The sequence below is a fragment of the Leptopilina boulardi genome, unplaced genomic scaffold, assembly GCF_019393585.1.
Source record: "Leptopilina boulardi isolate dan_hultmark-lab unplaced genomic scaffold, ZJU_Lbou_2.1 LbouV2_123, whole genome shotgun sequence".
In the NCBI taxonomy this organism is placed as follows: Eukaryota; Metazoa; Arthropoda; class Insecta; order Hymenoptera; family Figitidae; genus Leptopilina; species Leptopilina boulardi.
Genome location: NW_026137667.1, coordinates 4,265,674 through 4,292,910, shown reverse-complemented (window position 1 = coordinate 4,292,910; position 27,237 = coordinate 4,265,674). Strand labels below are relative to the sequence as shown.

Below are 27,237 nucleotides of genomic sequence, written 5' to 3'. Positions count from 1 at the left end.
AAAATTACATCCTCACCTAAAAAGTACTACTTTACGTGCTTGCCACATAATATACTATTTAAAGAAATTTAAAAAATCTTTAATCTTTAAGTAAAATAAAAAAGTGAAGAAACTAAATAAAGAAATATGAAATTAATTTTTAAAAAACAAATATTTATTTGTATTAAAATAATATCAATTTATGTTTTTTTGTATACCTCGCATAAAAACAAGAAATTTAATATCATTTTAATGGCATCAAAAGAAAAACTGGTATTTGAATAAATTTCCAACATTAAGATTTTTTTTCATAACATTTTTCTCTTCCCATATTTTTTATTATTATTATTTTTTTTTTGTATACCAGTGAATAATAAATAATAATATTTTGATGAAAATTCTTGCAAAACGTCTAAAAATGCGAATAATGAAAAATAGAAAAATTTCCATAAGTCATTTTTTTCACGTATCAGAAAAAAAGGAAAATTAACTTGGCCTACGAATGAGATTTAATAAAGTAGATAAAATAAAAAAAAACTTCTTTTCGCGAATACATAAAACGACATTTCACCCGCGCTCGTACTTTCATTTTATAAGCTCTCCACAATGCTTTGCATTGAGAATTTCAATGGGAACTTATATTCTTGTCATGTAAAACAAAAAGATGATTATCAAAGGCATTTAATAGTCACTGAATTAATTTTACACTTGAATATATCACTATCATTACGAGACTTAATTATTTCTAAAAGTTTCTTCATTAACCATAATAATAAATAATTTCATTTAATTTTATTAAATAATCTTTATAAAAAAATTATTTTAATAATTTAATTACTAATTAAATTATTGTAATTATTCAACTAATGTCTAATAATAATTTTAATTATTAATAAATAATTACAATAATTCCTAATTATTAATTAAAGTATTGAAAATATTAATGAAAAATTTCAATTATATTAAATAATAATAAGGAGAGAATTGTATTTTTACCAAAAGAGTTTAGGATAACCTAATTATTTTGCTTGGTGATGTAATTAAGTTTATTAAGGAAAAGCAATATATTAATTGCCAAAGATAATTTCTTTTTATATAGTAAATTAAGAAAAATTAAAAAAAAAAAAAATTTCGATTAGATCACTAAAAGCCACGTGATTTAAAATTTTCAAGAGTGGGAATCGGTATATAGTGAGAGGAAATAGTCTTTAGCGACAGTCAGTGAGTTCAGTGAGAGTGCTGAGAGGTTTCAACTGATCTGCGAAAGTTTATACCATGAAGTTTCATGTACACACGTTTAACCATCGATTAATGTGTCTTTTTTTTTTAATTCGTGAGTGAAGTGTCAAAAAAAAAAATAAATAAATAAATAAAAAATTGAGGATTTAACAACAAAATATCACTGGAGAAAATTAATTTACCGCTGTCGTCATATTTTTTTTTAAAAAACATTTTTTCCACCTTCATTACACGGAAATGGAGAGAAAATTCAAGGCAAAATTTATCATTTTTCCAATATACTTTTTTTTTATTGACCAGTTAAAATCAAAAATTTATTATAGTCAATAAATAAATTCTTTTTAAAAAAAACTTGTAATCAAAAAATTATAAATTTTCAAAAACTAATTTATAAACTAAATTTAACAAACTAGGAAATTAATTAATTGAAAAAAATTCTAAAATATGAAGTTTGCAACAACCTGTTTGCAACAACTTTCGTTATGAAAATCAAGTGGAGAAATTGTAGAAAGAATTTTTTTTACATTTTTTTTGTTATTTATCCAAAAGATCAAAGTCGATTAACTGACATGTTTAAATGAGAATATATTCCATCAAGAATCTGTGACTTTCGACCGCAAATCAATTCCGCTCAATTTATTCCAAGAATGAATTAAATTTTTTTTTTTTTATATATATATATATATTTATTTATATAAACGATTCAAGAGCAAAATGCGTCAACATGATCGTCTTTTATATATGTGAAAGTTACATTCATCTGCCCGTAACCTTTTTTTTTTCTTCCTTATTGCAATATGACTCTGATTTTGTGTGTGCGAATTTCTCACACAAATTGCACAAAAGAAAAATTATTAATTTTAATTATATACCCGCGACACCGCAAATATTGTCTCTTTTAATGACAATGAGAAGAAAAAAATTAGTATTCATTGCTTCGTTAACAAACAAAATATTATCTTTTCCGTTATATACCTACATATATATATGTATAACCGGAAGTTTTTCGAACGTTGCATCATTTCTTTTATAATTTACATATATTGATGCGATTAGTCCACTTTCGTTCAAAAAAAAGAAAGTTCTTCTAAAATCGAAGATTTTTCTCTTTTTTAATTAAAGTTTACAAATTTTATTTAATTTAAATTTAATTCAACAAAAATCGGTAAACAAGAAACAATTTTTAAATTAAAAAAAAAATTTTAATCGATATCATTTTTTTAATTATAAAATAAAAATTATTTGGTTCAAATAAATATATTTATTTTCAAGTAACCGATTATTTGAATCAAATAAATTTTTTTATTTATTCTTAATTTGAAAACCTTTTTTTAAAATCATATTAATTTAATTAACAAAATTCTAGTGAAAATTTTAATATTTTCTAACCGCGGCATAAACAAATAAAATTGTATGGACCAATAGAAATATTTATTTCATAATAGTTGAAAAATATTTACTTCAAACAACTAAACTATTCACTTTCGCTATTTTAAAGAAAAGTATTTATTTATTCACAGTATAAATATTTTTTTTTTAAGCCTGTTTTAGGAATATAAAATGTAATTTCACTTTCTAATATTACTGTATATATTGGCAATGTTAAATATTCGATTTTGAAATTTTGAGAAAATAAATGTATTGTAAAAATTTCTCTTTAATGCGCGCCTGAAGAAAGGATTTGGGTCACGTGTCAAACCCCGCGTGGTAATACAAGATCAAGGACGCTTTGAGCAATGACTTTCGTTTCTTGAGCTATGAACCTTTGTCTTATAATAATGAAAGTATATAAAATAATAAAGGAAATAGAATTTTATCGATGGAATTAATTAAATTAACATTTTTTTTTTTTTTACTAATCCACGCAATAAATTATTATTATAAATTGATGAAAAATTATTAAATTAAAAATATTTAGAGTAGAAAAAAAATAATAATTAAAAAATCATTTTTTTCAAATTTGTAATTCATTTAATAATTAAAAAAATTATTATCAATTAATTTAATTTTTCTTTTAGAAAATAAAAATGATAAATATTATATAATATTTTTTCAAGGGAGCTTTTTTCATCAATTTATTTTACGAGATTATTTTAATTTCTGATTTTTAATCTCGTTTCTCGTTTATTCGTGTGAATAAAAAAAATTTGTCTGTTACATGCTTTAATGTATTAAGCCATGTGCGTAGATCTTTTGTCATAAAATATTTAAAAAAAATATACGTATATGATTTTATTTTGTGTTTAACTTTCACCAGTTTTGCTCCACTTGTTTTAAAATGCACTTTAAGTGCTTATAACGTCAAAGAAATTATATATATATATATATACCCCCTATATAATGTTTATTTCCGTCATTATAATATATAATAATTATCAAATTATTAAATGACCCTATAACATGATTACAAAGTTTGTAAAAATAATTTAAAACAATAAAAGTTAATAACATGATCATAAAAAAACAAAGAAAAATTAAAATAATATAATTTTAATTAGAAAATTGGGGGAAAAAAATATTCTGCAATTAAAAATAATGGGAATATATTAATTAATGTAATAATAATTTATTCTTAAATTATTTCTCTTATTAAAAACATAGATATATATTCTTATTTTAAGAGTATTATATAATACTAAATTTAAGAATAAATAAATTATTAATTAATAATATTTTTTTTCAAAAACTTATTGTAATTGAGAAAACTTTTTTCTAGAAGTAAAAAATTAATATTATATAATGTTGCAGTTTGCCCTATTGTTGACATTAACATGTACAAGTGTAAGATCATTGGATGAGAAAATTTTAAAGGAAGAATTATTAGAATCGGCAGCAGCACAATTGGAAAGACTTGCACCATTTCGTCAAGCTAAACAATTCACAACTAATGATTTAATCGATAATTCGAGAAATCATTTTTTTTATCATTCCAATAAAACAAGAAATCGTGAAAAAGAAAAAGAAATGATAAATGAAAAAAATGAAAAATTAGATGAATTTCAATTTCCTCTTCAACTTTTAAAAATACTTGGTGGTGACATTAATAATAATAATAAAAATAATAACAATAATAGTCCAATAAAAGAACCAATGGGTTTTCAATTTGAAAGAAGAGGCGACAGCAATACATTTGATGCAAATCCAAATTCCCTACAGGATGCAAATTTCGATTTATTTTTACAAGAAAGAATCAAACGTTCCGGATCCAATTCGGGAAGTTTCATTTCCGGCATTGCTTCCAAAGTTATTGGCGGCATTGCCGGTGCATCATCAGGTCTCTCTAAAGGTTCATCAAGTTCATCTGATTCATCTCATTCATATGGTAACACTGCCTATGGACCACCAGTTTATTCAGTAAGTATCACAAAAGTCAAATTAAAAAAAGAAAAATATTAAAATTTTAAAAAACAATAAAATGTAATTTTATTTCAAAATGAAATTTTAAAAAATTGACCTTTTAGCAAAAATAACTAGAAGAATATTTTTTCTTTTTTTTTTTTTTTTAATTTAACGCATGAAAGAATAACAATATACAAAGCTTGATATTGCCATTTGCAGATCATGCTCTACATTCTAGTATGTATGTAGAAACATTTTGCTATTATGGAGGGAAATCCGGGCAAGTTTTTTTTTTAACTTGCTCACCTTGCAAGCAGATTCCCTCTATATATACAAATAGGTAACTGCAAACGTCAATTACAGGTTTAAGTCGTAATGAAAAAAAAAAAAAAAAAACTACATCAGTTTAAAAAAGGAAAGGCTTTCTTGTAATTCTTATAAAAATTGCCTGTTACATTACAAACTCATTAAAAAAAAAATGTTATCTAATTTTTTTTCCAGAAAAAAAAAATGCTCTACGAAATCTATTATAGAACAATTTTTACATATCTAATTCAAAAAAATGAATTAAATTATTCTTAATTTTTATCAAAAATTTATTTTCTTTTTTCCTAAAAAGTACGAGCAACAATCGTTCAATGCCTGGGACTTTAAGAAAGCAATTTTGAATACTGTTTTTCAAGCAATCAAAGCCATTAGTGGAGGTGTTCTCGCACTAAAAGGGCAATTAATTAAAGGAGGTGGATTTCTTATTTCAACAAAGGGACGTCTTATCAGTAGTACAGGGGAAGCTATTTCAAATTTAGGACGTAATATTGCAAGCAGTACTTATGTGGTTGCACCAAAACCAGTTTACACTCAAACTGGATACGCCTATAATCCACCCTCAAGTCAAAGTTACAGTAAGTCACATTTTTTATTACATTATTATTATTATTAATATTTTTTATCATTATTTTCTTATTATTATTATTTTTATATTTTATTTTTATTATTATATTTATTATTTTTTTTCACCTCATTTGATTTATTATATTTAATTTTTTTTTTTTTTTATAAATGGAATTTTCAATAACTGCATATATATATTTAAAATAAAATATAATTCATTTTCAATATATTGGAATTTTTAATAAATGAATGAAATATTAAACTTTAGGGGGGAAAATATCATAATCGAATTTTTATATACTTATATGGTATTTTTTTTAACTAGGTCACACTGATTCTTTCGAGGGACCACCCCCAAGTTCCCACGATTATTCATCTGCTGCATTTGAAGACAGCTATCATCCTCAAAACACCTTTGGAGCAGCATCCGATGGTATGCATTTTTTATTTTTATAAAAATTTCATTAGTTCAATAAAATAATAATAGTAATAATAATAATAATAATAATAATAATAATAATAATAATATCAATAAAACAATAATAACATTAATATAATAATTTGTAGTTTTGTAGTTGTAGGTTTTTCGTATTTTATAAAATTAAAATTTTTCAGTTATAATTTATATAATTTTTAAATTTGGATTTCTAACGCATTAAATGGGAATTTTTCACTGTTAAAAATGTATTGCTGTACCATTTTTTACTTTATTTATTATTTATTTATTATTTATTTATTTATTTATTTAAATGAGTAATTTTCTTTTAAATCGTAAAAAATTATTGAAAGATTTAGCGTGAAAATATATACAATTTATGTTAACATAGAACATATTATATGAAGAATAAAATTAAGGGATAAAAATTAGGTTCGTGAAAATATTTTCATGTCTCATATTCACACCCAACCCTCTTCTGTATATATATATAAAAAAAGTGGAGATGATAAATATGATAGGTCATAAAAGAAATGTATATGCCAGTCCCTCAATTTGCTCCCACATTAATTTACCGATGACGTGAACTAACTTTTTTTTTCAATATATATACTTTATTCTTATTCGACTTTTATTTTTAATGCATATTATACGCTTTTATTGATCTCAAAAAATATTTATAAATTATAATAATTTTTTTAAACATTTATAGATAATTGTTGATTTATTTATTAATTTATTTATTATTCAAAGAAAATAAACGTGACAAAATTTCTATAAAAAAAAGTAAGAGAAATTTAATAGATATTCCGTTATTTATTTTTTAAAAAAAAAGATTTTATTATTATTTGATTTTTATTATTATTGAAAGTAATTATTATGAAATATAAATGAACAGCAATTAAAAAGTATGGAGTTATGTTTTGTATTTTTTTTTATCATTTTTAAAGTAATTTAATTTTTTTTTATTTTTTATATTGGCTTCATTTTTTCATTGTTGAAAAATATAATATATTGAATAACGCGATATATTTCTAACAGAGAAATGGAAAAAAGTTTGTTTTTTTTTTTTTAATTATTCCAAATTCATTAGGAAAGAAATTTTAATTTTGATTTCGTCATTTTTATAAATTTAGCGTATCAATATATATATATATAGTATCGAATGGAAATCCTCACTAAACTTTCTATTTAGTTTACTACCTTTCTTCCAAGAGGTTGTTGCTTTCAAACAACCGGATATGATAAATTAGATACTGAAAAAATTTTTTCTCTTTCTTTTTCAAAAAAAAAAAGCTAATATTTTTTACATTAATTAATTATTATATTTGCGACAATATTAACAATTATTAATTTCAATATATATATAATTGAAAATAATTTTATAATGGTGTTTGTATTTATCGAATATTTTTATTTTGTATATATAACATATTTGACAAAACTAACTTTATTCTATAATATTTCAGGACATGTACTGTAGAAACTTAAAATTTACCATACATGTATGTTGGGTATGGTAAAAATTACTCAAACGAAACATTAATTTATGATTAATAGAATCGTTACTTTTTCCAAAAGAGTAATTTAAAAAAAAATTAATTTAAAAATAAATTATTCTATTTATATAATTAAATTTCAAAATTCAATTTCTAGTACTATTTTTAAAAATTTTCTAAAATATTGATAAAAAAATATTTTTTCCAATAAATTATATATTAAAAGTTTTTTTTATCAATTTAAAATTAAGAAGTTTTTAAATAATTATTATTTTTGAACCGATTTTAAAAGAGTAAAGCTTATCCAACATTACATGTCACATTTAACATTAACAAAAGGAAAAAAAAAGAAAAAATACTATACATATACTAACAAAATACAGTTGACAGGACCTGACAGACGTTACATTTACAGACGATGTACAAGCTGGCCTGGTGATAATGACTCCAAGTCAATCTAATCAACTTCATCATGATGATTTTTCAACTGAATTGGATCCCCGTCATCCAAATATTCAACAAGCACTCGAGGAGAGTTTTGGAGGTTCACTAAAAGGCTCATCAACATCTGATATCATTGTGAACAACAACAACAACAACAATCTCCATTCAACTGATGATCAATTTTCACTTCAAGAATTACAACAATTTCAATTGCCAACAACAAAACCACATTTACCATTTGTCACATCGTTGAAGCAACATAATGAATTATTACCTGACAATAATAAACATTCATTGGAATATGATTTGAAAAATCAAAATTCCAATTATAATGTGGAAATTCCAAAAATTTCACCATTACCAATTTCACCAACAAATCCTAGCAATAGTTTACACATTGATTATCCACCTCACAATAATCATAATTCAAATCAAAAGCCAATAATTAATTTTGCAAATAAATTTCAAGAAATTGATTTTTCAAAATTTAATCAATTAATTATGAAAAATCAAGGATTTTCTTTGGATAATTATCCACAATTGATTAATGATATTAAAGCAGAGCCACTTGTTTCTGGAATACCAATTACATTAAATCATCAAGAATCATTGAAAATACCAATTCTTAATAATGAACTACCAAAGGAACATCGTTTCTATGAATATCAAGATATTGGAAATGGACCATTTCCATTGGAAATGTTTGAAACTCTCGATACGAAGAAGCAAAATGAAATATTTGGAGGAAAATTAATTTCACAGAGCCTTCAAGTTCAACCGGCTATTGGATATACTCTACAGAACACTGGACTACATAGGATATAGAATTTGAGACTGAGATTTTGAGACTAAGGTATAACTTACGATATAGACCTTTGACGTTGACATAATATCGAAAAAGATGATATTCTAAAATTAAGAATATTTTTTAACTTTTATTTCTGAGAATATACATCCAAATGAAGTTTTATTCTCCAAAATATATATTCTTTGAATAAAAAAAAAAAAACAGTATTAAATATTCTTATTTTAAGAATATTTTCTTTTCTTTAATTTATTTATTTTAAGAGTATTATTCTACTTTAAAAATATTATTCTTATTTTAAGAATATTATCTACTCTCTAAATCTAAATTAGTAAAAATGTTTACTAATTTGAATTAGTGGCTCACTTTTTGCTTCTGAATTAGTAAAATTTTACTAATTATAAGTAACATTTAACTAATTCTAAAGCAAAAAGTGAGTCACTAATTTAAATTAGTAAAGATTTTTTCTAATTCAGATTTAGAGAGTAAGAATATTTCTATTTTTTAATAGAAGAATTAAATACCTAATTAGATAATTACACGCAAAAAAATTTTCACCTAGAACAGCGATATGTTCCACTAAAACAGCGAAAGTTTTCGCTATTCTAGAGAAATATATCTTTGTTCCAGAGAAACTTATCGTTGTTTCAGGTGAAGATTTTTTTGCGTGTATAATTTAAATTTGGAATATTGTTTTCGCAGTGTATCTTTTGCTATAAATTATTAAAAAATTAACTAAAAATTTTGTAAAAAAAAAAATTGTTTTACTAGTTACCTATATGAAAATAATTTATTAGTCTTAAGTAATTCATAGCAAGAGTTAGTTAATTAATAAATCTACTAATTAACTCACTCTCTAAATATGAATTAGTAAAAATGTTTACTAATTTGAATTAGTGACTCACTTTTTTCTTCTGAATTAGTAAAATTTTACTAACAATTAGTAAACTAATTTACTAATTAGTCTAACTAATTTAGAAGCAAAAAGTGAGTCACTAATTCAAATTAGTAAACATTTTCACTAACTCAGATTTAGAGAGCACTTTTTGCTATTAAAAATAAAAAAATATTTAAATAAAAATAGTTTTGCTAATTAAGTTTGACTAATAAATTAATCAAAAAAAATTTGTTCTGTTAATTTATTAATTAAACTTTTGTAATTTATAGCAAATAGTTAGTTAATTAGCAAATCTATTAACTAACTTTTTTTTGCTATGAATTACTTAATTTACTAAAAAAAAATTTTACTAATTGACTGGATTAGTTAAAATGATTTTTATTATTATTACTATTATTATTGCATAAACGATTGCTTTTTTTCTATTATCTTCTTAAACGATATATATATATTTATAAAAAAAAAACTTTTACTAAATTCAATAAAAAAAATTTTTTTCGTGAAAAAAAAATGCATTTAATAACAAAGAAACAGTCTTTACGCCCGTGACACCTGTTGTAGAACATTTAACTTTCGTTTTTCATTGCCAACCATCTAAATATTTAAAAACAGTAATCAAGCGCAGTTCACTGAATTTGTCGGTTAAATTCTTATTAAAAACACTTTGGGTCCATCGCAGGAGGCGAAAGTGAGAAATTTTTCTTTATGAAAAAAAAAACTAAACATCTTCTGCGCGTAATAAAAAGAGAGTTTCGTAATCAAATTATTATTTTTTTTTTTTTTAATGAAAATTATACCATAGTTTCTGTAATAATAAATTAATTTACATATATTATTTCACTCGACTGCCACCTGATAAAGCATATGTATAAGACGTCATTTTTAAAGGATTATACTTTCACGAAAGCTCGACAACAAATTTTTTTTTTTTTTTATTTTCATTAAGCGCGTACATAAATTAATAACAAGACAGTTTTCTAATTGCTTGCAATTAATTTAATCTACATTTACTGCGGAGAAAGTATTTCGTATAAACATTTTAATCAATTAAAAAAAATTCAAAATTTTATCATTTTTATTACCTAAAATGTTAAAATTTTAAGCGTAAAAAAATTTAAAAAAAAAATTTTATAGAATAATTTTAAAAAGTAATAAACAATAATAAAAAAAAATTATAAATCAAAATATATAATTAAAAATTATTATATTATAATTATTTCTAATAAAATTTCTCTAATTTTCAGTGGTCTATGCTTACGCTTTTTATCCAACCCAACCGAAGTTTTGGATAGGAAAGAAATAATATTTATTCCATCACTATATGAGGATCAACGAAAGAAAAAATGTTTTCAGTCTTTTGCAGAAATAATATTATATATATTTTTCTGTAACAATTTCTGTTTTACGAAAAAAAAAACAAAACAAAAACTCTTAGTTAATTATGTGTGCACTAAGTGTTGCGTATTTTTAAAAGTATTTTATTAAATTTAAAAATATGTGTTTCAACATTGTTAATAAAGCATTTTTCAAATTTTTCAAATGTAATTAAAAACGAAAAATTCAAGTATACGCTACTTGAAATAAATTAAAAAGTTAAACTCATTAAAATTAAAACAGTTTCACAGAAAATTAAAAGGCATTAAAATAAGCTGCAACGCTTATTATTTTAATTCAATTTTGCTTATTTTAATACCAAAATGGATTAAAATAAGCAAAATTGGATTAAAATAATAAGCGTTGCAGCTTATTTTAATGCCTTTTAATTTTCTGTGTTCATATAATATTTAAACCTTATATAATGCTTTTATTACCGACACACGTTTTATTTTACTTGTAAATATAATTTTCTTGATTTTGTAAAAATTTATTTTTTAGATATTTGTTTCTTCTTTTTTTATAAATAAAAAAAAAATATTTCAATCAAGAAACATTTATAAGTAAAAACAATATTATATTGTGACGGATAAAACTGCGCCTCAAATGTTTAGTTAAACTAGAATAATAATAATAATTTATAAATGTGAAAATACATTAGAATAGTATTATTATTTTCTTTATAAATATGTTATTTTTAATTAATTATATCATTTCGTTACGTTATAATTATTGTTATTGCTATATATTATATTTCCTAAAATTTCACCAGATATTTATTATTAATATTATTATTTAATTAAGAGTTTTGAGTTACTGTACAAAGATTTAATATGATGTTAAATTAATTTACGCGTTGATTACGAATTTTAATTAGTAATATTTCGTCGATAATTAACTTTATGTTTTATAATCTTTTTTTTATTGTATACATGTAATTATTATTAATTCAAAGTGATAAAATTTTGTAAAAAAAAAATGTATAAAACATTGTTATATTTGTTAGATAAATAATTTTATAAATTGACGATTAATTATTTTCACCTTCAATTTTATGAATGTTCTCTATAATATGTATATTAATTATTTATAATTGTATAAATAATAATATAAAAACTATAAATAAATTTTTTTCTAATTTATAGAATTATATAAAAATTATTTAAGAATATATTTTGGCTTCTAATTAAAAATAAAATTATAAATTATTCTCCAAATAGTTAGAGTATATTTTTTTAAATTAAAAAAATAATTAATTAATATATTATAATTTATTAATAAATTTAATTGAATAAATGTTATTTCTGTAAGTATCAGAAGCTAAGAGAATTGAGAATAAAATTTTTCCACTTTTTAAAAAATAAGTAATAATAATAATTCATTATTATAATGAAATTAAAGAATTAGAAAATCTATAAATTATATGTGTACTATTAAATCATTATTGGGATCAATGATCCTTCTTGGAGCAAATGAAATCAATTACAGAGATTAAGCGGAAAGTTTCACAAAAGTCAAGTCGGTCAACCGGACTTTAAAGGTACATTGCTTCAATATCAAGGCTTTCATATAAAAGTTGAAACTCTGGGGTATTCTTTAGTATATATATCCATTCACCTGATACACATTGATGATTAAAGTGCTTGTTCATTATTAAATCTTTCAAAGTACAATGATTCTATTTTTCATGTCATTTGAAAAAAAAAAAAAATGTCCCGTCATTTTTATCCGTGAGATTATAATACATATATATATATATATTTATACGTCATTTCTTCATCATTTATTATTATAACAAACGTTAGTTTTTTTTCGTCTCAAAAAAATTAAATTTGTTCAAAAATATATAGCACAGAATATTCCCAAAGAAAAATTGTGGAATATTTCTTAGGAATATTCCACAATAATTCTTGTGAAATATTTCAAGAAGATTTATTTTTTACTATTAATATGTTTAATATAAAGCAAAATTAATTTAATAAATTAATTTAGAAAAAAAATTCTATTTTATTTAGAGGTTCAAAAAAAAAATTTTTTTTTCTATATCTAAAAAGTTTAGAGATAAGTGAGATGTAGCTCTTTAAGGGATATTAAATAAGCCGTTCCATTTAATTGTGGTTTCACTTAATTAAGTTTGATTGTACTAGATTTTTTTTATTTATATAAAAACACAAAATACCAAAACATGAAAAAAATAAATAATAATTTTTTTTTTTCTGTCAATTTCAAGTTTTTTCTAAAGAATACCGCGAAATAATTCTCTTTTAAGAATTAAGATTCATTTTTCGGATTAAAATCACTTTTCAGCGAAAAAGAAAAACTTTATATATTTAAAAATTATTATTTGCAACTAAAACAATAATTTGTCTAGAAGAATGACAAGTGTAAAAAAAAAAGTTATAAAAGAAAGGAAAAATAATGAATGAATGAAAAAATTAAGAAAAAAAAAAAATATATAATGAGATGCAAGGAAAGTTTAATAAAGTGTTAGACATTGTTATAGTTGTAATTATAGTACAAAAGAGAGCACCTGCAAATGAATTCAATATAAAAGACAGCGAAGAAAGTATAATGTGAATAATAAATGATTAAACTACTTCCGTGACTTTGAAGGAGGTATTAAACGATTATTTTGTCATTAGACACGAGGACATTTTCATTTTGGAGACACCAATTAAAAAAAGGAAAAAAAAATTATTATTATTATTATTATAATAATTCGCAAAGCCATTACTTCCTTACGCACTTAAGATGCTTTATATATATATAAAACAGAGATGGTGAATAAAAACCTTTCTCTGGCTATATATATATATATTTCGGAACCATTGAATAGGTAAATGGTGTATACATATATATACAAGGTAGGAGGCATTGCTTCGGACTTGAAAGAAACATACCAACATTCCCCAGTCGAGAGTATAAATGAAGGACAATGACCTAATTGCGTGCAGAACAGTCAGTGCTTCCTTACCGGTCAATCTTCATAGGCTATAGATTCAAGTAACGCGTTTTTGCCCGCCTTCCGGTTTTTTGTCACAGTGTGCGATACAAAAAAAAAAAAAAAAATAATCCGCGGATAACGAATTCAAAATCATTTATCATTATTATCACGGAAACATGAAGGTATGCTATTTAATTTTTTTTTTAAATTTCTCTTAAAAATAAAAATAAAAAAAATTATACGCAATCACTGAAAAAACGATATTCTTAAAATAAGAATATTTCTATAATATTTTATAATGTTCTTTATAAGAACAAAAAATTATATGTATTTTTAAATTTATAATACAAAAAGTACGAAAAAGATTTTTTTTTAACTTGACTACAGTGAACAAATATCGTTTATTTTAGTGCAAAACTAAAAAAAAAAAAAAAAAAAAAAGTAAGACCAAAACAAACGTATATTTGTTTTATTAGAAAAATATTTCACTTTTCTGAATTTGTTTGTTTTACAAATAAAAACTAGGAATAAAAATGTGTGTTTCTGTTATAAAAGGAAAAAAAAATGAAATAATTATTGCATTATATTATTAAATAAAAATATATATTTATTGAAAAAAAAAATTCCTCATATTTGTGGGATTCAATTAATTAAAATTTCCACTTCGTAAATTACTTTGACATCTTATCTCATGAATTTCAAATTTATTAAATCATTGAATTCGATCCTTTTTCAAATGCAAGGATTTCTTTTTCAATAAACTTGGCACAGTGAGAGTTTTCTTCTCGACTGATAAAAAGAAAACTTATTTAAAAGCATCGGGATTCCTGTCTATGTTAATTCTCAGAATCAGTAGAAATGCCTCTTTATAGTCAGACAATTCATTGCAATTCTTTATATATCGTGGAAAAATTGAATAAATTTCAAAATTTATATATGTTTATTAAAAAAAAAATTATATTTAAATAAATTATTTAAAATTTATAATAAAATATAATGTTACTAATATTAGAAATTAATTAAATTTTACCAACGAATTAGTGAAATAATTTTTTTTTTTTTGAAAAATAAATAATTAATAACACTGCTTGATTAGTAAAATTTAACTAATTGTAAAACGAATTTAATACCGACTTTAGGTACTAAATTGTTATTTGGTTCTATTTTGATACCTAAAATCGGTACTGTTTTAACACCTTCATTTGCAGTCTAAAAATTGTTTAAAATTTTTTTTTAATTCAAATTTACATTATAATTTTTTGTTTATAAATTAATAAATACATTATTTTTACAGTATATATAATATTCTTAAAATAAGATTATTTCTCAATACTACCATTATTATTAAAATAAAGAAATATTCCTATTATTTTTAGAATAAAATAAAAAAAAAAAAATTTTAAAGCAATATTATTTTAAAAATATTATACTCTGATTTGAAATAAAATCAATTATATTTTTAGAATATCATTCTTTCAGTGAATAAAAAATTTTGTAATTTATTTCTAAAAAAAAAGTTATAGTTTAATATTTTTTCTACTATTTTTTATAAAATAGTTTTGTTTTAATTATTTTTTTTTTTTTAATAGCTCCAGTTTCTTTTGAAGTAGATTTTTATTCATATTGCCTGATTAATATATGCAAGTGGTTCGCTTTCAATTTTCAATGTAAGAAAGTTCTTAGATATTATAATTTAACCGAGAAGAAAAAAAAAAGAACACAACTTATTTAATTGGTTTCTGATTGCAATTTAAAGACCTTATTGAATGGACGATATATATATAGAAAGCAGTTGATGCATGTAATATACATGTTTGCACTTCTAATTCATTATAAATCTACAAACGGATACTGCTTTCGTATTCATGAATAATCATTATACCGATCACTTTGTATATAAAGAATATACGATTTTCGCTTATAGTGTGTATATATATATATAATTCTACATGAGCAGTTTTGATGAGAATCCTGTTTTCTTTTCTCGAAAATCTAGGTGAACTGGTCCGCGATATATACACACATCGTCTTTGACTCTTTTGCAAAACTTATATATACATACTTTCCTCATATATTTCAAATTACATTAGGCTCTTATTTTTCATTCCTGTCTTTTCAAATATATATTCCTTCAAAAAAAAAAAAAAAAGAAAAGTTTTTTTTTCTTTTCTAACATTATAGTTTCTAAAGAATATTCTATATATTTTTTTTTAATCTTACTTTTCAATGGAAATTTCTATTTTGCATATCACAATATTTAATAAAGGTTTTATTTTTTATTAGATTTTACTTTTTACTTATAGCGTAGAAAAATGATAGCAAAATCTTGTTTTATAAGTCTCAAAATTATTTGAAAGTAAAGTTTAATGAAAATTTTAAAAAAGAAAAAATCAAATTTTTATATAATATAAAAAGTGAAAAAAAAATTTTAAAAACGAATACGTGTAATGACATTGTTTTATAAATTACCATATATGAATCAAGGAAATAGAAATTGTCGTACAATTATAATATAATTTCAAACGTGGGTAATAAATCACAATGGTCCCTTAAAGTCAAACATTCTGCGAAGCGTAATTTAACAAAAAAAGATTTATTCATGACTGGGTTGGAAATCGAGAATAATAAACCCAGAAAAGTAAATTTCTAAGCAAAAAACAAGTTCACTCGTTATATATGTATATTTCAAAAAGGGGGGTAACTCTCTTATTCTAATAGTGACTTTTTTTTATCTATACATCATACACTCAGAAAAAAGATATGTTTGAACCAAATGTACCAATTTTTTGGTTAGTTCAAACAAAATTTGTTTAATTCAAATAAATATTTATTTGATCTAAATAACTGTTTGGTTTATTTTAATAAATTTTTTGAACAAAGAAAAAATTTGGTAAAAACTTTGGTATATGCAACCAAATGTTCGGTTAACTGTATTTATTTTGTTGATTTAACCAAAATTTGGTTGCTTCAAACGAATTTTTTTTTGAGTGTAGTTTTGACAAATCGAACTTTCATATTTTGACAATTCCGCAATTTTATTTCTATTTATAATTTTTTTCAAAGTTTTGTATTCCTTTTTTATTAATATTTCAAAAATTAATTCGTTTTATATTAGAAGAAAAAAAAATTTGTTTTGATAAAAGTTATTCTAACTGTATAAAAATAGAGCGTGTTGAATGGTGAGTAATTAATAAAAACCGTTCATTTAGAAAGGATAGGTAAATATAGAAATATTAGTGTTAAAAAGTGATTTATAAAGTAGCTAACAAAAGGCGTGTTTGATGCGTTAATTTCGATCTTACACGTCCTCTAAAGATCGGTCAAGGTTTTCTAATCCGTTTTGAACGAGAGGTAATTTCTTGGGACTTCCTTCTTCTCGCCACATAATCTCTATTACTGTATCTTTAACAATTTATATACACTATACAACTATTGGCGGGTTATCCTCGCTTTTCCCCGTGTGTCGATGTGGCACAATGTTCCACTTTATATCCACGACTGAAACATGCTTCTTTGCAAGACATATGTATAACTATACAGACTGATACTTGACCAGTTTGTTTGGCATTACCACGTGGTTAACTTGTAACACATTACAATGCTATATGAAACCACAAAGATAAACGAACTCGAAAAAAAATGTATATTTCTCCATACGTGAGAATATGCAGTACCGTAAAGTCACCCACACAAAATTTTACTAAAAAACTATTATTCTTTTTTCTTTTCTATTTGTTTCCCTCAAAGAAAGTTTTTTTTTTTGACTTTATTTAATTTTCACACATGGTATTTTATTAACTTTCATTTTCACACGCGCATTCAAATAAATCCATTTAACACTAATTAAATAGACTATAATGAAGTTACTATTTTATTTTCACTTTTTTTTTTTATTTTATATTTGATTATGCAAAATTCATTCATTGACATAATAAAAGAAAAAAAAATTGTGATAATTTATCAAATCAGAGAGAAACTTGTATATATTTAATAAAAATTTGTCATTAAATTTCTAGAAAATGTTAAATTAGCCATAACGAAAAATACATAAGAATATTTTGACCATTGTTTCTTTCATTTGGTAAAATTAGGTTTTATATAATCCACAAATGTCTTTCTATCAATCAAGATGAATCTCTTTAGAATGTGAAACAATACGTAATTTTTTTTTTTCTTTATAAAACAGGAAATACTTAAATTTTTCAAATATGATTTATTTAATCAATTATTTTATTTTCTATTTAATTGAATTTTGTAGAAAAGTCAAAATATTATTTTTTCAGAATTTTTTAATTAGCAATATTACAGAATTCGTATTTAATTAAATTTTTTTATTTCTTTGTTTTTTATTTATTTGAATTTTTATTTAGTAGATTTTTCTTTTAATTAAATTTTTTATTTAGCCAAATTGTCATATATTTATTATTTTAATTTAATTCCCCCCTTATTTGTACAATACGATTTTAATTTTCAAAAAATTTTTATATAGATAAATTAATTTATTGAAAACGTTATATATATCTCGATTGAAGTTATAACTTCATTTTTCTTTAAAAAAAAAAAAATTTATATCGTCCTATAAAAAGTGCCACAGCAAATGATAATTGATTTTCAAATGACAAAGATACCAATTTTGAAAATCAAATTCTTGTAGCTTATTGATTAGATATTGCATCACAGACAGCGAACTTTTAATTCATTTACATTTTGTTCGAGAAATTATTGCCCAAGGGGTTTTGCAATAATTGGAAGTTTTTTTTTTTTTTTTTGTCTCTATATCACTTTGACTAATGAAAAAGACATTCTTTTTTGAACTTTATGTATTTTTTGGGAAATCCACTTTCGTGTCATAAACAAACATTGTGTGCGAATTATTTAATGAATTGTATTACTAACTCTATTTAAAGTACGATTAATGAAAAAAAAATTTTTTTGAATATTTCATTGTTAATTTCTGGAAATTATAATAATCTAAAGTCATTCAACATAAAAAGACAATCAATTTGCTTTCACAATAAGATTTCTGACTTTTCCACGTCACCATGAAACGTCTAATTTGACAGTCATGGATAATAAATATGCGTTTTGATCAACGGAATTTTAATTTCGTTCCACTTTCTATGAAATGATTGGTATAGGTATATATATATAATGAAAACGCAACATAATGCGTATATCAATTTAAAGCTAAAATTAAATATATTGTGAGCGGGTGAGAGATTCTTAATTTAAAGTGCGTAAGATTGACCTAAATTGTATATTCATTCATCATAATTTTCTCTAGATTACTCTCTCCAATCATTTTTGGCATATTATAACTTGAAAACTTTTTTAATTAAATTCTTTTCTTTTTAATTTCAGGTAATTAGATGGATTGGCTGTATAGTAGCATTGTGCATTTGCCTTTCAGAAGCGAGATATAAAATTCGAAGACCACTACCGGCACCACCACCACAAATTTATAAAAAATCATGGCCAATTGGCTCAAGAATTTCCATGGGAAATACCATTCATATAAATTCAAATTTCCCACCAAAAAGATCACCACCACCACCACCTCCTTATAAAACAAATAATTATAGGTAAGTGCGTAATAATTAACTAAAAAAATTTCCAGAAAAAAAAAAATTTTCTTTTTCTTCCTATCGCTAGAATCAGAAGGCCTCCTGTTTTTAATGTTGTACCAAACGGATGGAAGTCTCATCAGATTCCAGTTATTTTAAATAATCATGCAGTTTTACCACAACGACAATCAATGAAAGAATTTCATTCATTGAATAAAGCACCTGAATACAGTCCCGAATATAGGCCAGAAAATGTTATAATTCCATCCGCCCATCGTGGAGCTATTGATGATGATAAAGGACCAATTCACACAATTCCCGCGCCGAATTTAAGTCTCGCGGATAAACCCTACAATTTAATTAAAGCAAAGGCTGCTGAAAAAATTCACGATGACAATCAACAACGACATCACTATGAAACCAAATACAATATCAATTTTCCAGGTAAAAATTTATTATAAATCCATTTTTTTTGGGAAATTAAAAAAAAATTCAATTATTTAGGTACAAGTGTAACTCCTCAAAGACAAGTGACAAGTGCAACACCAACACAACATCAATATGAAGTAACAGAAGCAAATGATATCAATATAAAAGACTATCATACAATATCACCAAATTATTTTACACCTGAATTTGAATCAACAAGAATTTCCTCTGCTCACAATCCTGAAGTTCAAGCAAATGAAATTTATTTAAGTCATACACCAATTTCAAATAGTGTCAATCAAATTGGAACAAATAATAATAATAATAATCCCTTTGGACAAGGAAATATTCCAATGCAAACAAATTTACATAGTTCACTTGCAGTTGGTTTCCCAGGTACGGCAAGTCAAGCAACATCAATTGGTGGTGGCCATCAACAATTGCCTGATCTTCATGTTGGTCATCCAGCACCAATTGGTCCACCATTGTCAGCGCCACAATTATACGATTTATTAAATTCCCTTCCACAACAATTATCCGAACAATATACAAATGGCCAACAACCACAATTACAACAACATTTACTACAACAACAATTGGGACAATATTTTCAAACTGATGTCAATGGAGTGACACGTTTCTCACAACCACAAATGCATTCATTTAATTATGATGAGCAGGCAAATAAAAATCAACAACAAATTCTTATTGGACAAAATTATGGTTCTGGTAAAGTGACAGCTGATTATAATTTAGAACCAGAATCATCTGATGATACAATTAAAAATATTGTCCGTCCCAATGAGGAATTAAATTATCCACCCGAAGTATCTGAACAACAGGAAAATAATATTGAATTTGAACAAACATTAAATCAAAAGGGCCAAACGACACATTTTCAAAAAGTAATTATTTAAAAAAAAAACTTGGTTAATTAAATTTTTGTTAAAATTTTAATTAACTTTCTCTTTTTCTTTTTTTTTTGAAGGTAAAAAATCCCGGTAGTATATCGAGTCAATTTTACACAACACTTCCTAATAGAGAGGCAGCTGAAAAACTGGCCGCTCTCGCTGCAGCCGGTAATGTCAATAGTCATCTTATAGATCAATTAAAAAAGCAACAAGAAATTCAACAAGACGAACCATTGCCAGAGAATCATAAAGATGAAGATTTTCCAAAACCTGAACAACAACAAGAAACAGAAGAGGAATTACAACAAAAACAACGTTTAGGTGAAAAACGAAAGCAAATATATCAACAACAAAGATTTAGAGAACAGCAAATAAAAAAAGAACAGGTAATCATTCACTTTTATTTTATTAATTTAAAATTTTAAATTTTTAATTTTAAATTTAAATTTAAATTTCTTTTCCACAGGAAAACGAACAATATGAACAGAGATATAGACAACAGCAACGTTATAAAAAACAACGACAAAATAATCAAGAAGAAAATGAAAATAATAAACAATTGAGAATATTTGTTCCCGATGTGGATAATAAGGAAATTAAAAATCAATCAGCTACCGAAAAAGAAACATTCGAAGAATACGAATATGAAAATGATGAACCCGAAAGTACGGATACAAATCAAAATAATGATGATGTCTCATATGGTCAAAGTGGTAAATCCGAATTTGGTTCGCGATTAAAAAAAACAGGCAAATAATTTCCTAGATTCATATTTTTTTTTTTTTTGTAAATACAGTTCATAAGCATTTATTAAATAAGAGAAAAACTTTTTTTTTATCAAACTATAAAAACAAAATTCTAATAATACAATAAATTAAATATTGAATTATTATTATAATTATGTTCATATTACCGAAAGACTGTAAAAATGAAGAAAAAAAAATTCCTCTATATTTATTTAAACATATTTGCTTTAGATATAATATTATTTATTTTCAATATTGTTAATAAAGTATTTTTTCTATGAAGAAAAAAATATTTTCTATATTTTTTATTTTTGCTTTTTATTTCACGTTATTTTCTTTCCTTTAACGTGTTATTTACACGAGAATTAGTGCTTTTGGAAGGATAAATCAATTATATATGATATTAATTAAAAATCTTACCGGATTAGAATTTTTATAGTCTATGAAATCCTTCTTTCACACAAATACACACGAAAAAAAAAATGGTAAGTCCTATTCCGATTAAATTTTATCCATAAACCATGGTTTTCCATCGTGGGTACGTCGTTTTGTTAGAATATCACATCCTGTTTCTGTGACCAATAAAGTTTGTTCAAATTGTGCAGACCATAAGCCATCGGTTGTAACAGCTGTCCAATTATCCGGCCACGTATCACTTTTCCATGTTCCTTGTGAAATCATCGGTTCAATTGTAAAACAATGTCCCGCTTTCATTACACCAACCGCTTTATTTTCTAGAAATCAAATTTCAATGTTCGATTACATTTTTAAATTTTAAGACTATTAATAAAATTTTAATATTTCTTTCTATTTACTTGCGTAATGAGGAACATTTGGTGCAGTATGAAAAAGACGATGAATTCCATGGCCGCAATAACTTCTAACAACACTAAATCCATGTGCTTGTGCATGTTTTTGAATAATATTACCAATTTCTCTATATTTTTCGCCAGGTCGCACAATGTCAATTGCTTTCGAAAGACACTCGTGTGTGACCTCAACAAGTTTTTTCACCTCTGGCTTAACGTTACCAACGAAAAATGTTTCATTCAAATCGCCATGAAATCCATTATGATAAACTGTTACATCAACTGAAATTGAAAAATAAATACATTAAATAAAGATTTGGAATTTAATTTTTATTAATAAAATAAAAAAAAATAATATACCATTGCAAATATCACCATCTTTTAATGGTCTATTATCAGGAATACCATGACAAATTACTTCATTAACAGAAGTACAACAACTAGCGGGAAATTCATAATAATTAAGAGGCGAAGGATAGCAATCTCTTTCGAGGCATGCTTCATGCACAATTCTATCGATCTCTGCTGTTGTAACTCCAACTTCAATAGCTTTTGCCGCTTCGTCAAGAACTTCCCTACCAAGCTGTAAATAACAAAATTATTATAATATAAATAAAAAATTTATATTTTAAATTAAATCTAATATTTAACGTAAATTTAATAATTTATTCTAAAACATCCAAAAGCTGGGAGAAAGTAATTTTTTTTTAAATTACCTTACAGGAAATGCGCATTCCCTCAATTTCCTCATCATCTAAAACTTTAATTAAAGATGAACCTCTAACTTCTTGTTCACCTAGAGGAATTCCTTCAGGATGTGTAGCATAATCTGGACGTGCAATTGATGGAGGTACTAAACGACGTGATTCTTTTTTAAAAGGGCGTAATTCCCCAGTAAAACGATAATGAGGCCATGGATTATAATCACCAGATTTATTTGTTCCTTCTCCCTCTATAATAGCATATACATTAAAATTAAAAACAAAATCTTAAAATAGAATTTAATTTATGTATCTTACTTACTTGCAAGTTTATGTAAAATTTTATGTTCTTTCCAATTGGCCTTGAAACAATCCTACGAAAAAAAAAAAAATTATTTATTTAAAATACAATTTTTCCAATTAAAATAAAAATTAGAATAAAGATATTTTTAGCTTCAAAAAATTCAAGCAAAACATACTTTTTTTTTCATTAAGTTTTAACAGTAAGAAATATAAGAAAAAAATTTATTTTTGTTTTTTAGTAATAAGATTAAAAAGTAAACTATTTAATAAGTAAAGCTAAATTAGAATCTTATTTAGAAAAATTTTTCTCTTTTTAATAAAAAAGAAAATTTAAACATGGCATGTTATCTAACCTCAAATTTTTTTTAAAAATTCTCACCTGAGTACAAAAAAATGAATCTTTTATGCCAATTTTTATACAAGTTGGACATTGCAAAGTTCCAAGTTGATTGCAATTTATTGAATTACACGGACTAAAACCAAATGACATTATTTAAACAAAAATTAATATTTTTTTTCTTAATAAACAGTAGTAGAAGTTTGCAAATTTTACAGTGATGAGAAGGTAAGTTTTCAAGGATTTAACGTATTTTTACCGATTATTTACGTCACTATTTACGATAGATGCGATTTTTTGGCGGAGAATTTAAAATTAGATTTTTTTTTTAATATTTCTGAAAAATACAATGGTATGAAGTATAAATATAAATAAATTAAAATTATAACATATAATAAATTTAAAATTAATTTATACTTCCAACCATTTAATTTTTCAAAACTAAAATCTAATTTTAAGGTGTGCAATTTACTTAATTTACAATAAATAATCTGAAAATTGTACTTACTCAATATTAATTACACTCACAGAAAAAAACTAAAACAGCTGCGATTTAAACGATCGCAACGCTGAATAAAAAAATTTACAGAAAAAAATACCCGAAAAATATGCAATAATAATTTGCAATAAAATAAAACAAAAAATTTTCAATAGCAGATAAATAAAAAAATTCGAAAGTATTCTCTAAATTCTCAAATAGTTAACATTTTGATATAATTTAATTTCAATTTATACTAAAAATGTTTTAAAAAAATAAATTAAATTAATTAAAATGTTAACTAATTTAAGTAGAAATAGTAGGACATAATTTAATTTTTTGTAATAGTAATAAAATTTTCATATATGATAAATATAGATTAATAGATTAATAATTATAGATTAATGATAAAGAATATATTAAATTTCCCATTTCCTGAAAAAATATGTGATTATCAAAAATGAAAAGAAATATTATTTCTCACCACGTTGATTCATCTGAAAATAATAAACAATTAAACAAAACATGCACAAAACACTTACAAAACATACACAAAACATGCACAAAACATTAAAATATAAAAGACAACATAGTGACAAAAAAAATTAAAGATTAAAATAAAATAAATTTTCACTGGTACTCCAGTTACTTATTTTTTTACTTACATTTTTTTTTAAACCGATTTCCCTACCTATTGCTATATTTGAAACGAACAAAAATGTCTATTTTTCCCGAATTTCCTACCTATATTTATATTCTAAACGAAACTAATACCGCCCAGGTGCAAAATGACCTACACTAGGGTTAACGTCCCGGGACGCAACCGTCACCTGAGCGATCTTTTCTGAAAAGAAAATATTTAATTAATTCATTATTAAAAAAATTATCAAAAAATTTTAATTTTTAATTCTACATGCATTAATTTTTAACTTTTAAAAATTAAATATAAAATTTACTATGCAAAATTGAAAAATAGTTAACAAAATTAATTAATTGAATTATTTAAATTAATTAATAAAATTTTATAAATTTAATTTAAATTATTTTTTTTATGATAAAAAAAATATTAAACATACAGTAAATAACATATATAAGAGAAACATTTTTTCAAAACTTGATAAATCCATTTTCAAACATTTTTTTAGCAAACATAATTTCTATTCAAAATTCAACATATTATTGATAAAAATTTGTTTAAAAAAAAATTTCAAAAATGAATATATCAAGTTTTTGATATAAACAATAAAAAAAACATTGACAATTATATTAATTTCATAGTATTAAGGTAGTAATCTACAAAACATATTATACTTTAGGATATGGGGAGTGTTAGAAATGTTGAGAACTTAAATTTCCAAAAATATAACATGCTTAACATGCTTATAGATTACCCTTAAAAAATACTAGAAATTAATAAATTTTGTCAATGGTGTCACCATGTTGTCACAATTCCTTCCCTGTTTTTTTTTTTAATTTTAATATTTTATTTTAAATTAATATTATATATTTACTTTTTTAAAATAAAAAAAAATTTCAAAATTTATAAATTAAGAATATCTAAAAAAAACATTTAATTTTCAATTTATGAATCTATTTTAATTGAATTTATAAATAAATAACTTTTTTAAACAGGGAAGGGTTTAAATAAAAAATGACTCACCGACCGGCGAATCCCTCGTCGGGGCAATAACGTCATCGCCACTTCTCGAGCGCTTCAGGCCAACTCCCGAGGATCCCTCTTTCTTGCTCGCACTTCTGCGCGAGGCCGGGAGCGTTAAAAAAAATTTTATAAAAAAAAGAAAAACGAAAACAAAAAATTTTATTAAAAAAAAATATGCAGGGACCACTTTTCTTCTTCCACATCCTTCCTGTCCTTCAGGTTGTTTATTGGGAATGGACTGAAAAACACTGAAAAAATAAAAATTAATTAAAACTTAAATAATTTACAACTATATTCTAAAATCCTACTAAAAATATTGACAATATCCTACAATATTTACATTATTGTAATAATGTTTAAAATTAATCAACTTACCTATTGCGAATTTTTTCGTCGTGTTAAAGATATGATGACACCATACTCTCTCTGTATCTTTAAATAGAGGAAAGTTTCTTCCCTGGAATAGACTGAAAATAAAAAAAACGTCTTGTAAAATAAAGGATTCCTAATTTGATTGTACAGTTAATTATTACAATTGATCCCAAAATTATTTATTTAAAATAACAAATAAAATCATCAATCAATTAATTTTATTTATTTTTATCACAATTAATATTTCTAAAAAGATTTTAAAGTATTAAAAACTATATTTCTAATTTTTTAAATTTTGTTCAAAATTAACCAATGAAAAAGAATACTTACAATTTGCGATTTTTCGCGATGTGTTAAAGGTACGATGACTGATAAATCTTCCTGATACTGGACCAACTGCCTGAAAAAAATAATTCATTATATTATATGTGTAATATAAAATAAAAAAAAAATTCTGAATATTGTCAATTGTACTAATCGTCATTTACAAATACTAAAATAAATTTTTATTATACATATTGTTATTTCTAAACATTTTAAAAAAATAATTTTGTTAATAACATTCATCAGTAAAATATACATCTTAAAATATACATAAATTAAGAGAAAAAATTTAACAACATACATTGAACTGCGACTCAGCAAGACCAGATCTCCTCCAGGAGCAGCTCCGCAACAAACACCCATCCTTCATGATTGGACACCTATAAATTGAGAAAAAAAAACAATTTTATTAAAAAATTTAAAATAAGATTTTTAAGAAAAAATTAATTTAATTATTTCTTAGGTCAATTTTATAAAAATTAAAACATTTCTTATTCTCAGTTTTTTTAAATAAATATTAATTAACGATATGAAACTATGAACTATGTAATTAATTAATAATTAAGTACCTAAAATAATAATTTTCTCTATCAAGGGAAGGAAATTCTTGCGCTAAAAAAAGTAAACAAAAAAAATACAAAAGAGACTCACTTGTTCGTAGATTTAGTAGAAACTGCCATTGTCATCTCAGTTATGGAAATCTCATCCAATTTTTCTCCTCGTCTGAATTCTGTAAAGACAAATAATAAACAAAA

At 23.5% G+C, this 27,237-nt stretch overlaps 3 protein-coding genes across 3 annotated transcripts; 2 read left to right on the top strand and 1 right to left on the bottom strand.

Annotated features, from left to right (window-relative positions):
• Positions 1 to 1,183: 1,183 nt before the first annotated feature.
• Positions 1,184 to 10,879, top strand: LOC127289623 (uncharacterized). The gene is made up of 6 exons (XM_051317687.1): positions 1,184 to 1,473; positions 3,967 to 4,572; positions 5,177 to 5,459; positions 5,774 to 5,881; positions 7,799 to 8,680; positions 10,775 to 10,879. Exons 1-5 carry the CDS (start codon positions 1,456 to 1,458, stop codon positions 8,650 to 8,652), a joined length of 1,869 nt encoding a protein of 622 aa, XP_051173644.1. The 5' UTR covers positions 1,184 to 1,455; the 3' UTR covers positions 8,653 to 8,680; positions 10,775 to 10,879.
• A 2,966-nt stretch (positions 10,880 to 13,845) lies between these two features.
• LOC127290994 (putative uncharacterized protein DDB_G0271606) lies at positions 13,846 to 21,788 on the top strand. The gene is made up of 6 exons (XM_051319861.1): positions 13,846 to 14,030; positions 19,210 to 19,430; positions 19,501 to 19,856; positions 19,917 to 20,746; positions 20,830 to 21,138; positions 21,219 to 21,788. Exons 1-6 carry the CDS (start codon positions 14,025 to 14,027, stop codon positions 21,507 to 21,509), a joined length of 2,013 nt encoding a protein of 670 aa, XP_051175818.1. The 5' UTR covers positions 13,846 to 14,024; the 3' UTR covers positions 21,510 to 21,788.
• On the bottom strand, positions 21,789 to 23,883 carry LOC127290995 (methionine aminopeptidase 1). The gene is made up of 6 exons (XM_051319862.1): positions 23,691 to 23,883; positions 23,331 to 23,382; positions 23,024 to 23,259; positions 22,668 to 22,890; positions 22,314 to 22,589; positions 21,789 to 22,232 (listed from the first exon to the last, which is right to left on the bottom strand). Exons 1-6 carry the CDS (start codon positions 23,799 to 23,801, stop codon positions 22,000 to 22,002), a joined length of 1,131 nt encoding a protein of 376 aa, XP_051175819.1. The 5' UTR covers positions 23,802 to 23,883; the 3' UTR covers positions 21,789 to 21,999.
• Between the last annotated feature and the right edge of the window lie 3,354 nt (positions 23,884 to 27,237).

Bases quoted from the DNA above. Each gene is read 5' to 3' on its own strand.
- LOC127289623 (XM_051317687.1), top strand. The intron at 4,573-5,176 runs GTAAGTATCACA...TTTCCTAAAAAG, and splicing joins ATGGACCACCAGTTTATTCA to TACGAGCAACAATCGTTCAA. The intron at 5,460-5,773 runs GTAAGTCACATT...TTTTTTAACTAG, and splicing joins ACCCTCAAGTCAAAGTTACA to GTCACACTGATTCTTTCGAG.
- LOC127290994 (XM_051319861.1), top strand. The intron at 19,431-19,500 runs GTAAGTGCGTAA...TCCTATCGCTAG, and splicing joins TATAAAACAAATAATTATAG to AATCAGAAGGCCTCCTGTTT. The intron at 21,139-21,218 runs GTAATCATTCAC...TCTTTTCCACAG, and splicing joins AGCAAATAAAAAAAGAACAG to GAAAACGAACAATATGAACA.
- LOC127290995 (XM_051319862.1), bottom strand. From the start codon at position 23,801: ATGTCATTTGGTTTTAGTCCGTGTAATTCAATAAATTGCAATCAACTT. The intron at 23,383-23,690 runs GTGAGAATTTTT...TTTTTTTCGTAG, and splicing joins ATTCATTTTTTTGTACTCAG to GATTGTTTCAAGGCCAATTG. The intron at 22,233-22,313 runs GTAAATAGAAAG...TTTGATTTCTAG, and splicing joins AAATGTTCCTCATTACGCAA to AAAATAAAGCGGTTGGTGTA.